At 41.4% G+C, this 14,233-nt stretch overlaps 1 protein-coding gene across 4 annotated transcripts in view; it reads left to right on the top strand.

The window, feature by feature from the left end:
* Positions 1–12,098, top strand: part of LOC100301650 (calcium-activated potassium channel subunit alpha-1a) — a 204,527-nt gene extending 192,429 nt beyond the window's left edge. For all 4 annotated transcript variants that reach the window (XM_090213112.1, XM_090213114.1, XM_090213111.1 and 1 more), the window contains 5 exons: positions 2,880–3,010; positions 4,668–4,862; positions 6,650–6,777; positions 7,133–7,354; positions 11,147–12,098. In XM_090213112.1, coding sequence (XP_090069238.1) covers positions 2,880–3,010; positions 4,668–4,862; positions 6,650–6,777; positions 7,133–7,354; positions 11,147–11,168 — 698 coding nt within the window. In that variant the 3' untranslated portion in view covers positions 11,169–12,098. The remainder of the gene's footprint in view (positions 1–2,879; positions 3,011–4,667; positions 4,863–6,649; positions 6,778–7,132; positions 7,355–11,146) is intronic.
* The last annotated feature ends 2,135 nt before the right edge of the window (positions 12,099–14,233 follow it).

The following is a 14,233-nucleotide window of genomic DNA, read 5'->3' as shown; positions in this document are numbered from 1 at the left end:
CATAGTTATGTTTCCACAGTATCATCTTAGTTCTGTTTCCATAGTATCATCTTAGATCTGTTTCCATAGTATCATCTTAGTTCTGTTTCTATTGTATCATAGTTCGGTCTCCATAGTATCATAGTTATGTTTCCACAGTATCATCTTAGTTCGGTTTCCATAGTATCATAGTTCTGTTTCCATAGCATCATCTTAGTTCTGTTTCCATTACTATCGTAGTTCTGTTTCCGTAGTATCATAGTTCTGTTTCCATAGTATCATCTTAGTTCTGTTTCCATTACTATCGTAGTTCTGTTTCCGTAGTATCATCTTAGTTCTGTTTCCATTACTATCGTAGTTCTGTTTCCATAGTATCATCTTAGTTCTGTTTCCATTACTATCGTAGTTCTGTTTCCGTAGTATCATAGTTCTGTTTCCATAGTATCATCTTAGTTCCGTTTCCATTACTATCGTAGTTCTGTTTCCGTAGTATCATCTTAGTTCTGTTTCCATTACTATCGTAGTTCTGTTTCCATAGTATCATCTTAGTTCTGTTTCCATTGCTATCGTAGTTCTGTTTCCATAGTATCATAGTTCTGTTTCCATAGTATCATCTTAGTTCTGTTTCCATTACTATCGTAGTTCTGTTTCCGTAGTATCATAGTTATGTTTCCATAGTAGCATCATAGTTCTGTTTCCATAGCATCGTCTTAGTTCTGTTTCCATGGTATTATCTTAGTTATGTTTCCATAGTATTATCTTAGATCTGTTTCCATAGTATCATCTTAGTTCTGTTTCCATAGTATCATCTTAGATCTGTTTCCATAGTATCATCTTAGTTCTGTTTCTATTGTATCATAGTTCGGTCTCCATAGTATCATAGTTCTGTTTCCATGGTATCATAGTTATGTTTCCATAGCATCATCTTAGTTCTGTTTCCACAGTATCATCTTAGTTCGGTTTCCATAGTATCATAGTTCTGTTTCCATAGCATCATCTTAGTTCTGTTTCCATTACTATCGTAGTTCTGTTTCCATAGTATCATCTTAGTTCTGTTTCCATTACTATCGTAGTTCTGTTTCCGTAGTATCATAGTTCTGTTTCCATAGTATCATCTTAGTTCCGTTTCCATTACTATCGTAGTTCTGTTTCCGTAGTATCATCTTAGTTCTGTTTCCGTAGTATCATAGTTCTGTTTCCATAGTATCATCTTAGTTCTGTTTCCATTACTATCGTAGTTCTGTTTCCATAGTATCATAGTTCTGTTTCCATAGTATCATCTTAGTTCTGTTTCCATTACTATCGTAGTTCTGTTTCCGTAGTATCATAGTTATGTTTCCATAGTATCATCTTAGTTCTGTTTCCATTATTATCGTAGTTCTGTTTCCGTAGTATCATCTTAGTTCTGTTTCCATTACTATCGTAGTTCTGTTTCCATAGTATCATCTTAGTTCTGTTTCCATTACTATCGTAGTTCTGTTTCCATAGTATAGTAGTTCTGTTTCCATAGTATCATCTTAGTTCTGTTTCCATTACTATCGTAGTTCTGTTTCCGTAGTATCATAGTTATGTTTCCATAGTATCATCTTAGTTCTGTTTCCATTACTATCGTAGTTCTGTTTCCATAGTATCATCTTAGTTCTGTTTCCATTACTATCGTAGTTCTGTTTCCATAGTATCATAGTTCTGTTTCCATAGTATCATCTTAGTTCTGTTTCCATTACTATCGTAGTTCTGTTTCCGTAGTATCATAGTTATGTTTCCATAGTATCATCTTAGTTCTGTTCCCATAGTATTATCTTAGTTCTGTTTCCATAGTATCATCTTAGTTCTGTTTCCATAGTATCATCTTAGTTTTGTTTCCATAGTATCATCTTAGTTTTGTTTCCATAGTATCATCTTAGTTCTGTTTCCATAGTATCATCTTAGTTCGGTTTCCATAGTATCATCTTAGTTCTGTTTCCATAGTATCATCTTAGTTCGGTTTCCATAGTATCATCTTAGTTCTGTTTCCGTAGTATCATCTTAGTTCTGTTTCCATAGTATCATCTTAGTTCTGTTTCCATAGTATCATCTTAGTTGTTCATAGATCATTTCTCTTGCCAATGACCTTCCTTTCATCTGACTCTTGTCAGGTCTGGCTGATTTTTATTTAGCACACGGTTGGAGTAGCACTTCTGAAACCAAACAACATCAATACTTTCTTTTTTAAAGCTCTAGGTGTTTTTTGTGCTCAAAGGTGTGTTTAAAAAAATATTAACATGTTTACTTTTCAAATGAATAACTATAGCTGGACCTATAGCTATATTTACAAGACTTAACAACATCTTATTGATGTTGTTGATACGGTTGAAGATTGCTTATGTTGAAATTCAAAGCTTAAGTCTTTTAATGTGCATGAAGTCATTTAGTCCATGAATGGCCTGGGGATATGGGTTGTAATACTGTAGCTGACCACAAAGCCAACCAGAGACAAAACTCGCACATACAATATGTTTGCTCCCATGGAGGATGCCTGTAAATATTTGAGATCTTCTCCAAGTAAACACATGATTTGAATACCTACGTATTAAATCTCCTCTGACTCTTTTAACAATCCATATCCACAACCATTGACTGTTTAAAGCAATCCCTCTGTGCCATCTGGCATTGTCTACGTCCCTATGACTGAGTCTGTGATGCTTCAGAATCGCTGTTTTACGTGAATAATGTCTGAGATTACGGCTGTGTGTAAAAGTATATGTTACGCATGATAACTATTTCCTGCAGGATGGTTAAGCTGTTGATCAGATTTTAGTTATAGCGTACTGTACGTTGAGCAGCCTGACTTTCATGCTATACTACAACACTGTAGTATCATACACATCAATAAGTACATATTTTAATGTCTTCCCCACCAGTGAATGACTCCAATGTTCAGTTCCTGGACCAGGATGACGACGACGACCCTGACACAGAGTTGTACCTCACTCAGCCCTTCGCCTGTGGGACGGCTTTCGCAGTCAGCGTGCTGGATTCCCTGATGAGTGCTGTAAGACATGCACTAACTACACAGACCTGAAGCCTTTTTCAAATCAAATCAACATTTTTTTTCTCACGTACACATGGTTAGCAGATGTTATTTGCGAGTGTAGCAAAATGCTAACGTTTGGCTCCCCTGAGCGATTGCCTATATAGGCTTTAGCAAGGTGGGCTCACACAGCATTGTGGCTTGCCAGAGACATGGTTTCAGACCCCAAGAGACCCGGTTTCAGACTCCAGTTGGTAACGCGAAGAGCTTGTGGTTTCCAGATTTTATACCATAAATGAAATCGTTTAATAGGAATGGGAAACTATAGATGTTACAGTAACACTTTATTTTAAGGCCTTTATTATGTCTTATAAGGGTGTACGTAAGTAGCTTATAAGGCCTTTATAATAAAGGCCTTATGAGCTACTTACATACACCCTTATAAGACATTATAAAGGCCTTATGAGCTACTTATGTACACCCTTATAAGACATTATAAAGGCCTTATGAGCTACTTACGTACACCCTTATAAGACATTATAAAGGCCTTATGAGCTACTTATGTACACCCTTATAAGACATTATAAAGGCCTTATGATCTACTTACGTACACCCTTATAAGACATTATAAAGGCCTTATGAGCTACTTATGTACACCCTTATAAGACATTATAAAGGCTTATGAGCTACTTATGTACACCCTTATAAGACATTATAAAGGCCTTATGAGCTACTTACGTACACCCTTATAAGACATAATAAAGGCCTTATAAACACTTATAATTTGTGTCTAATATGTGTACCTTCAAGTGTTACTGATGTTACTGACTAAAAGGTCTCTACACAGACATCATCAAACCAAGAAAGGTCTTAATGGAATCCCATTGGGACAATAAAATGTTATGTCCTCCTGGTAAAAAAAAAAAAAACTCCAGGAAGACATACAAGAAAGCCTGGCACTTTACCTGGTACAATGGCTTCATCTGTCTGTCTTTCACTTTGACTGAGGCTGGAACAGAAGCTGCCTTTAAGTGTGTTTCGGTGTAGACAAAGGTCATGTTACCTAATAGACAAGGCTCATCCGTCATTCTACTCTGGAGCCCTGACAGCATCCCAGACAGGGAACATGTTCCTGTGTAGAACAAGCAAGGACAGGCAGGCAGGCAGGAAGGCAGGCAGGCAGGCAGGCAGGCAGACAGGCAGGCAGGCAGGCAGGCAGACAGGCGGGCGGGCGGGCAGAGACAGACAGACAGACAGAGACAGACAGACAGACAGACAGACAGACAGACAGACAGACAGACAGACAGACCAGAGAAAGAAGAAGACCTGAACATGTTCACTAAATCTACAGTGTTGTAATGAACTAACACAGGGTTGTTACATACTCCCCACCACTACTGTCCCTTCTCTATCCAAACTCTTCATTCTTACCAGTCCTAAGAGTACCTCAACAGCATGAATATGTGTAGAAACAAGTCACTGTGGCTCTGCCTGGTGGTCGAGGGAGAGAGAGCGAGAGAGAGAGAGCGAGATAGAGAGAGATAGAGAGAGAGAGAGAGTAACCTGCAGTAATTGGAATTTCTTCAGGTCTAGATGGCTGGCTGCATGTCATGGATTCATGCTTAACAATCTCTCCCTCTTGCTCACTCTCTCTCTCTTGTCTCATTCATCGTTTCAGACATACTTCAATGATAATATCCTCACCCTGATCCGGACGCTGGTAACAGGGGGGGCCACTCCGGAGCTGGAGGGTCTGTTGGCGGAGGAGAACGCATTACGAGGAGGCTACAGCACGCCACAGACCCTCGCTAACCGGGACAGGTGTCGTGTTGCACAGCTAGCCTTGTACGACGGGCCTTTCGCTGACTTGGGGGTAAGTGACTGGTTGTGTTTTGTCACCTCTGCTTGCAGTACAGAAAAGTCCTTCATGGCTGTTTACTCACTGAGGCCAGTAGGGGAGAACAAGGCATGTAGAGGAGGCTGAATGATATATCCTGACCTCTGTGGTTGTAGAGGAGGCTGAATGATATATCCTGACCTCTGTGGTTGTAGAGGAGGCGGAATGATATATCCTGACCTCTGTGGTTGTAGAGGAGGCTGAATGATATATCCTGACCTCTGTGGTTGTAGAGGAGGCTGAATGATATATCCTGACCTCTGTGGTTGTAGAGGAGGCTGAATGATATATCCTGACCTCTGTGGTTGTAGAGGAGGCTGAATTATATATCCTGACCTCTGTGGTTGTAGAGGAGGCTGAATGATATATCCTGACCTCTGTGGTTGTAGAGGAGGCTGAATTATATATCCTGACCTCTGTGGTTGTAGAGGAGGCTGAATGATATATCCTGACCTCTGTGGTTGTAGAGGAGGCTGAATGATATATCCTGACCTCTGTGGTATGCTGAACCATACATATCAAGTGGATCCAGTGTATGTAATGAAATGTGAGGCTCATTTTCAGAGGCTACTGTGTGTCAATGTGGATGGACATAAATCTACAGTAGTTTCCAGAGAAATCACAAAAGGAATTCCTCAAGACTCCATTTTATTCACAATTTATATGAATCATATAGAGAGACAAGCTGTGAGTTAAAACATCTAAAACTTAACATTAAAAACTTCTTAGGGATTAAATCCCGTTAACGGGATTGATTTGACAACATCCGGTGACATGGCAGAGCGCCACATTCAAATTAAATTATTATCAATATTTAACTTTCATACAATCACAAGTGCAATACACCAAATTAAAGATTTACTTCTTGTTAATCCAGCCACTGTGTCAGATTTCGAAAAAAGACTTCATGGCGAAAGCAAACCATGCTATTATCTGAGGACAGCACCCCATCAAACAAACACAGACAATCATATTTCAACCTGCCAGGCGCGACACATACCTCAGAAATAACGATATAATTCATGCCTTACCTTTGAAGAGCTTCTTCTGTTGGCACTCCAATATGTCCCATGAACATCACAAATGGTCCTTTTGTTCGATAAATTCCGTCATTAATTCCGTAACACCGGTTCCAACTCGCCCGACATGACTACACATTATCTAATAAGTTACCTGTAAACTTTATTCAAACAATTCAGACAACTTTCCTAATCCAACTTGAGGTATTTTTTTTGAATGGAAATCATCGATAACATTTAAGACGGGATAAACTGAGTATAATAGCGGATAAAAACAGAGTGGAGCGAGCTTTCAGGTTGCGTCCCCCAACCACAACAGTACACTTAGCTATCCACCCAGATAGGAAATGGCTACTTCTTCATTACTCAAAGGAAAAACATCAACCAATTTCTAAAGACTGTTGACATCTAGTGGAAGCAATAGGAACTGCAATTAAGTGCCTTAGAAATCTAGATCCACATAGAACACTCATTTGAAAACAATGTCCCCTCAAAAAAAAAAGTCCTGTATGGTTTGTCCTCAGGGTTTTGCCTGCCAAATAAGTTCTGTTATACTCACAGACATGATTCAAACAGTTGTAGAACATTCAGAGTGTTTTCTATCCAAATCTACTAATAATATGCATATCCTAGCTTCTGGGCCTGAGTAGCAGGCAGTTTACTTTGGGCACGTTTTTCATCCGGACGTGAAAATACCGCCCCCTTGCCTAGAGAGGTTAAACTTTTTGCTTCTCTGTCTTCCAGGATGGTGGTTGCTACGGTGACTTGTTTTGTAAAGCGTTAAAAACATACAACATGCTTTGCTTCGGAATTTACCGATTGAGGGACGCCCATCTAAACACACAAAGTCATACAAGTCAATGCACTAAACGGTGAGTATGTTAGGAGGTGAGTTACTGTCGACACATTGTCCACTAGAATAACTGTAGATGGCTCATTTTGATACATTTGGATAAATCAATAACTTCATATTGATTACTGTATCTACATTTGCCCGGCCTACATTGTAAATAAGAATTTTGTTTGTAACTGACATGCCTGCTAATATTAAGGACTACATGAATAGATTCTCTCTCTATCTCTCTCCTCTCCTCTCCTCTCCTCTCCTCTCCTCTCCTCTCCTCTCCTCTCCTCTCCTCCTCCTCCTCCTCCTCTCCTCTCCTCTCCTCCTCTCCTCTCCTCTCCTCTCCTCTCCTCTCCTCTCCTCTCCTCTCCTCTCCTCTCCAGATATGTAATAACCAACCCACCGTATGGTTTTGAGCTGGTGCCATCAGACCTGATCTTCTGCCTGATGCAGTTTGACCACAACGCGGGTCAGTCCCAGGCCAGCCTCACCCATAGCTCCCACTCCTCCCATTCCTCCAGCAAAAAGAGCTCCTCCGTCCATTCTATCCCCGCCACCAACCGCACCAACCGCGCCAAGAGCAGGGACTCACGGGATAAACAAAAGTATGTGATTCCTCTAAAGATGGCTGCGTCCCAAATGGCAAACCCTATTTCCTATTTAGTACACTACTTTTGACCAGAGCCCTATGTGTTCTGGTCAAAAGTAGTGCACAACAAAGAAAATAAGGATGCCATTTGGGACGTAGAGAACGTGTCTGTTTGTATTTGTCCAGTAGTGAACTGCCTGTTATGAAGTTCTGCATTTCTTATAATTTCAAAATAATCTAGTGTTTTTTCTCACTGGTTGCTCTATAACAGAGAAGTCAAAATGGCAGATAGATCACCTCATCTCGATGACAGCAGAAAATAATGCAGAATAACACATTAAAATGCATGTGATCTATAAACAAGGAACTATTAATAATTATTATTTCGTGTTGTGGTCTCCTTGAGAATACTAAAGTTGAAGTATGGGTTTACAGGATATCTTGAACATTTACTGAGGTTGCTGAGTGAATACTACTGTGGTTAGTATTGTGGGTGAGACTACACATAGACCTCCAAGCTTGTTTTTTGTTTATCCTGTATTTCTTTTAATCAAGCTTTTAAAAAATATATATTTTTAAAAGAGAATACTAATATTAGATTAGATTTTGTTATGGAACTTGCACGCTTTTCATACATATTTGGGATTTACAGCGAAATCAAAAATAAGTATTGTGCATAGCATGGACAACTCTCAGAATGCTTTGGAAACAAGCATGGACATTCTGGAGTTGATGTGCACGTGTATTACACATGCTGTGTACATGCTGTAGTTGATGTGCACGTGTATTACACATGCGGCGTACATGCTGTAGTTGATGTGCACGTGTATTATACATGCTGTAGTTGATGTGCACGTGTATTACACATGCGGCGTACATGCTGTAGTTGATGTGCACGTGTATTACACATGCTGTAGTTGATGTGCACGTGTATTACACATGCAGTGTACATGATCTAGTTGATGTGCACGTGTATTACACATGCGGCGTACATGCTGTAGTTGATGTGCACGTGTATTACACATGCAGTGTACATGTTGTAACATCAATGTACACCATTTTAAGCAGCAAAATGAGTTGAAACCATGTTACCATGTACACTTTGATCTATTCAGAACATGAGCAACTTTTTGATGGGATGTGAGTTATGGAGCTAGCTCGCTTGATGGGATGTGAGTTATGAAGCTAGCTCGCTTGATGGGATGTGAGTTATGAAGCTAGCTCGCTTGATGGGATGTGAGTTATGAAGCTAGCTCGCTTGATGGGATGTGAGTTATGAAGCTAGCTCGCTTGATGGGATGTGAGTTATGAAGCTAGCTCGCTTGATGGGATGTGAGTTATGGAGCTAGCTCGCTTGCCCGACTGCTAGTACTTTCCAAACCAGGCTAGTAGAAATTTTTTTTTAATAACGCACGCCGCAGATTTTGGACCTGAATTGTACCCAGTCCAGTCTACTATCCCAGCCAGCCAGTGTTTTTAGACATATGGTTTTAACATGTACGGTTCTAGGCCGGCTCATTCCCCCCCCACCAAGTCAGTCCTCTTATCAATTGTATGCATGAATGTCTTCTGTGTTGTCTTAGGAATTCAGCATTCTCTGTGTTGATCTCACCCCTCCGTCCCCCCCCCCCATTGTCTCATCATTTTACAAAGTCATGTCTTCTGTGTTGTCTTAGGAATTCAGCATTCTCTGTGTTGATCTCACCCCCCCCCCCATTGTCTCATCATTTTACAAAGTAATGTCTTCTGTGTTGTCTTAGGAATTCAGCATTCTCTGTGTTGATCTCACCCCCCCATTGTCTCATCATTTTACAAAGTAATGTCTTCTGTGTTGTCTTAGGAATTCAGCATTCTCTGTGTTGATCTCACCCCCCCCCCCCCATTGTCTCATCATTTTACAAAGTAATGTCTTCTGTGTTGTCTTAGGAATTCAGCATTCTCTGTGTTGATCTCACCCCCCCCCCACACACTTGTATTTAGAATTACATTCCCAGACATTTCTTCATTCCTTATTACCGTAACTCAACCATAGTCTCTTGTATATTAATTATCTTTATGGAGTCAGATAAAAAATTTAATCGATTAATTGCTTAGTCTTATTACGATTATGTAAGGTATATATATATATATATATATATATATATAAGATATACTTTATATTTCAAATATTACTACACTACATGGCGGCTGTTTGTTTCACATAGTTTATGCTTCTTTTTCTAAAATGCAACAAGGATGAATAGAATGGGCCAAGGTATGGATGTGATGAATGAATATGCATGAAGTAGAAAATGGCAGGGGGCACAGAAACTTCTGGCGTTTCTGATATAGCTGCCTCACCCAACAGTATCCCAGACCTGCATGGCTATAAGCTCATCATCAGTCCCTCTTTAATACGACATGATGGATCCTTTTATACAACCACACCACATGGTTTAATGCCACTTTCATCTGTTTTCAGACAAACTTCAAACAAACTAGAGTAAATGATTTCAACCGTTCTATATGTTTCCATACCAACCACCATATGTTTCTGTGAAAATGCTCTTGTTAGGACAATGTCGTTGAATAATTCAATTGAATAATTTATTATATACAGTGCGGATATCAAATCAATTGTCAACTTGTCTTGTATTTGTAATTGGATCCTCACAAGGCAGGTTCCCTCAAGCCAAAGAGTGAATCCCCTCGTATAATAAAACACAAAGGATATTAGAATGATTTCAAACCTTGACTAAAACTGTATTGATGGGTCCATGGGCCTCCCGGGTGGCGCAGTGGTTAAGGGCGTGCAAGGTTTGAAATCATTCTAATATCTGTGCCACCAGAGACTCTGGGTTTGCGCCCAGGCTCTGTCATAACCGGCCGCGACCAGGAGGTCCGTGGGGTGACGCACATTTGGCCTAGCGTCGTCTAGGTCAGGGAGGGATTGGCCGGTAGGGATATCCTTGTCTCATCGCGCACCAGCGACTCCTGTGGCGGGCCGGGCGCAGTGCATGCTAACCGAGGCCCATGGTGTTTCCTCCGACACCTTGGTGCGGCTGGCTTACGGGTTGGATGCACGCTGTGTTAGGAAGCAGTGCTGCTTGGTTGGGTTGTGTATCGGAGGATGCTTGACTTTCAACCTTCATCTCTCCCGAGCCCGTACGGGCGTTGTAGCGATGAGACAAGATAGTAGCTACTAACAATTGGATACCATGAAATTAGGGAGAAAAGAGGGGGTAAAAATTTTACAAAAAAACACAAAAAAAATAAATAAAAGATGGGTCCATTTCCAACTTCCCCAGATTACCCAGAGCTGTATGCACTGAGTGTTTCTCTTTTTGTTCTATGACCTAATACCTTTTTTACCCCCGCACTATTGGTTAGAGCCTGTAAGTAAGCATTTCACTGTAAGGTCTACTACACCCGTTGTGTTCGGCGCACGTGACAAATAAACTTTGATTTGATTTGACGCCACAATATGATGAGATATTTGCATTGCATGACCGCTGACCAATACAACAGCATGGAGAACTACTGTATTAAAGAGAGCTTGCATTGTTCACTCGCTGACATTAGGCAATGGGTCCTATTCAGATTAAATCGTACTTATTTGGAATGCTAATGAAATAGCGAGTAATCACTTTGAAAACAGTGATTACGTCCCAAATGGCACCATATTATATAGGGCGCTACCTTTGACCAGACCCCTATGGGCACTGGACAAACGAAGTGCTCTGCATAAGGAGCAGGGGGCCATTTGGAGTGGAACCAGTAACATCCACAAACCATTAACTGTTTGATTTCCCCCCCCATTTTTTCTCAGAAAAGACATGCTTTATAGATGAGCCTGAGAACGCAGCCTACCCCAGGAAGTCACACTCTAGTCACACAGCCAACCACCAGGTCAACCTCCAGGTTAACCAGAACCCTTACAAATCCACCAACAACCTCATCCCGTCCATCAGAGAGGTGGAGGACGAATACTGAACTACAGAACCCAATGTTGAGACCTACCGTACAACCCACCTGGAGAACACCTGGAACTAGAGCCCAAGAACAGCTAGAACCCACCTACAGAACACCTGGAACTAGAACACAAAAACAGCTAGAACCCACCTACAGAACACCTGGAAATAGAACACAAGAACAGCTAGAACCCACCTACAGAACACCTGGAACTAGAACACAAGAACAGCTAGAACCCACTTACAGAACACCTGGAACTAGAACCCAAGAACAGCTAGAACCCAACTAGAGAACGCATGGAACTAGAACACAAGAACAGCTAGAACCCACCTAGAGAACGCATGGAACTCCACCCTGATCCAGTGGAACTGGAATCTGAAGAACAATTTAAAGCTAGAATCCTTAGTTGCTACATCAATTCATGAACTTATAAATGAATGATCAAATCATCAATGCTGCATAATAAACCTCATGGAAAAGTGTGTATGTACAGTAGCTACAGTAACATCATATCAACAGGCTTTCTGACATCTTTTATACACATGAATATGTAAATGAAGTAATAGACATATAAATACAATCAGATGTCAATCAGATGTACAAGTCAGTCAGTCACTAATGCTAACACTGTAGTTTACACAGCAAGTTCCTTAGTGACCAGACTCCATCAGTTTAACCATTTTGGAGAATGAGGGTCGCTTCAGTCAGAGTAGCAAAGCAACGCAATGCCAGATAACATATGATGAAACATTATAATAGCGTGTTATCAAACTGGACTGATTATTTGCCAATAAAAAAAACATATATACGTTGTTGACTTTCATTTGTACAATGACATTTCAAGACTGACATGTATCGACTGATGTATCCCAGGATTGGATAGTCATACTGCTTCCATGGGTTTATTGGCAAACCTGGTAAGATTCAATACAAAACAATGGCATATGATATGATGGTCTTTTCTGTTAAACGCAGTCCCACACCAATTATATTACTAGCGGATGGTTTGTGGACCGTCATTGGGATGAGAGTAAAATCACCATCTATATTTGTGGTTGATAGTCAGAGTTCATGTCAGAATGGTACATGCTATTGTACTGGCCCCAGCCTTATTTCGATTGGCCAGTTTGTTTGAGTGACAGTATGATTGTCGCCTTTTTAGTTTTCATATCAAATCCCAAACAACCTGCAAATGTTCTCTCTCTCTCTATATATATATATATATGTATATATATATATAGGAAATGTGTAATGTGGGTGGAATGACACTGAAAATACATTTTAAAAACACATTCTCTATTCATTTGGCACGTTTGACCTGTCATTATAATGACAATGCTATAACCCAAATGTGAGCTGTTTCCGAGGAGACACTGGAGGATGTTGAGTAACGTTAGCTATTTGAGCAGCAAATAAGATACATATTAATGACCTTAATATATTTACCTATTGGATTAGGTTATACTGTATAACCCTACCTATATAACCCTATCAATACCTTATTGACTTTGATAGGCCTACCTGAAACCAAAAGGGTGGGTTATACTGTAAAATGATGATAACATCATATCACCAAGGATGAGGTGAAATATCGAGCATGCCACATATTGCATAAAGTGGGCATAAATACCTGTAGCTCCAGTCCCATTGCAACTCTCTCTTAGTACAGTAGAGGAATGCTCACTAACGCCCTGGACCAGAGCTAATGCACCTATCTATACCTGTAGACAGGTCCTCCTTTGGCTATAAGCACTGCCTGCCACTGGCCTGCCTGGCACTGGCCTGCCTGCCTGCCTGGCACTGGCCTGCCTGGCACTGGCCTGCCTGCCACTGGCCTGTCTGGCACTGGCCTGCCTGCCGCTGGCCTGCCTGCCTGCCTGGCACTGGCCTACCTGGTGCTGGCCTGCCTGGCGCTGGCCTGCCTGCCACTGGCCTACCTGGTGCTGGCCTGCCTGGCGCTGGCCTGCCTGCCACTGGCCTGGCATGGAGGCACCGGAGAAGCGTGGATGTTTTCCATGACCAGTCACAGCGCTGTACTCAGACAGTAGAAGACCAGTCCCAACTCTGTACTCAGACAGTAGAAGACCAGTCCCAACTCTGTACACAGACAGTAGAAGACCAGTCCCAACTCTGTACTCAGACAGTAGAAGACCAGTCCCAACTCTGTACTCAGACAGTAGAAGACCAGTCCCAACTCTGTACTCAGACAGTAGAAGACCAGTCCCAACTCTGTACTCAGACAGTAGAAGACCAGTCCCAACTCTGTACTCAGACAGTAGAAGACCAGTCCCAACTCTGTACTCAGACAGTAGAAGACCAGTCCCAACTCTGTACTCAGACAGTAGAAGACCAGTCCCAACTCTGTACTCAGACAGTAGAAGACCAGTCCCAACTCTGTACTCAGACAGTAGAAGACCAGTCCCAACTCTGTACTCAGACAGTAGAAGACCAGTCCCAACTCTGTACTCAGACAGTAGAAGACCAGTCCCAACTCTGTACTCAGACAGTAGAAGACCAGTCCCAACTCTGTACTCAGACAGTAGAAGACCAGTCCCAACTCTGTACTCAGACAGTAGAAGACCAGTCCCAACTCTGTACTCAGACAGTAGAAGACCAGTCCCAACTCTGTACTCAGACAGTAGACGACCAGTCCCAACTCTGTACTCAGACAGTAGAAGACCAGTCACAGCGCTGTACTCAGACAGTAGAAGACCAGTCCCAACTCTGTACTCAGACAGTAGAAGACCAGTCCCAACTCTGTACACAGACAGTAGAAGACCAGTCCCAACTCTGTACACAGACAGTAGAAGACCAGTCCCAACTCTGTACTCAGACAGTAGAAGACCAGTCCCAACTCTGTACTCAGACAGTAGAAGACCAGTCCCAACTCTGTACTCAGACAGTAGAAGACCAGTCCCAACTCTGTACTCAGACAGTAGAAGAC

The sequence above is a fragment of the Oncorhynchus mykiss genome, chromosome 20 (assembly GCF_057628025.1).
Source record: "Oncorhynchus mykiss isolate SJ-2025 chromosome 20, ASM5762802v1, whole genome shotgun sequence".
In the NCBI taxonomy this organism is placed as follows: domain Eukaryota; kingdom Metazoa; phylum Chordata; class Actinopteri; order Salmoniformes; family Salmonidae; genus Oncorhynchus; species Oncorhynchus mykiss.
The sequence above is the reverse complement of the archived record's forward strand: the minus strand, read 5'-3'. Positions and strand labels throughout refer to the sequence as shown.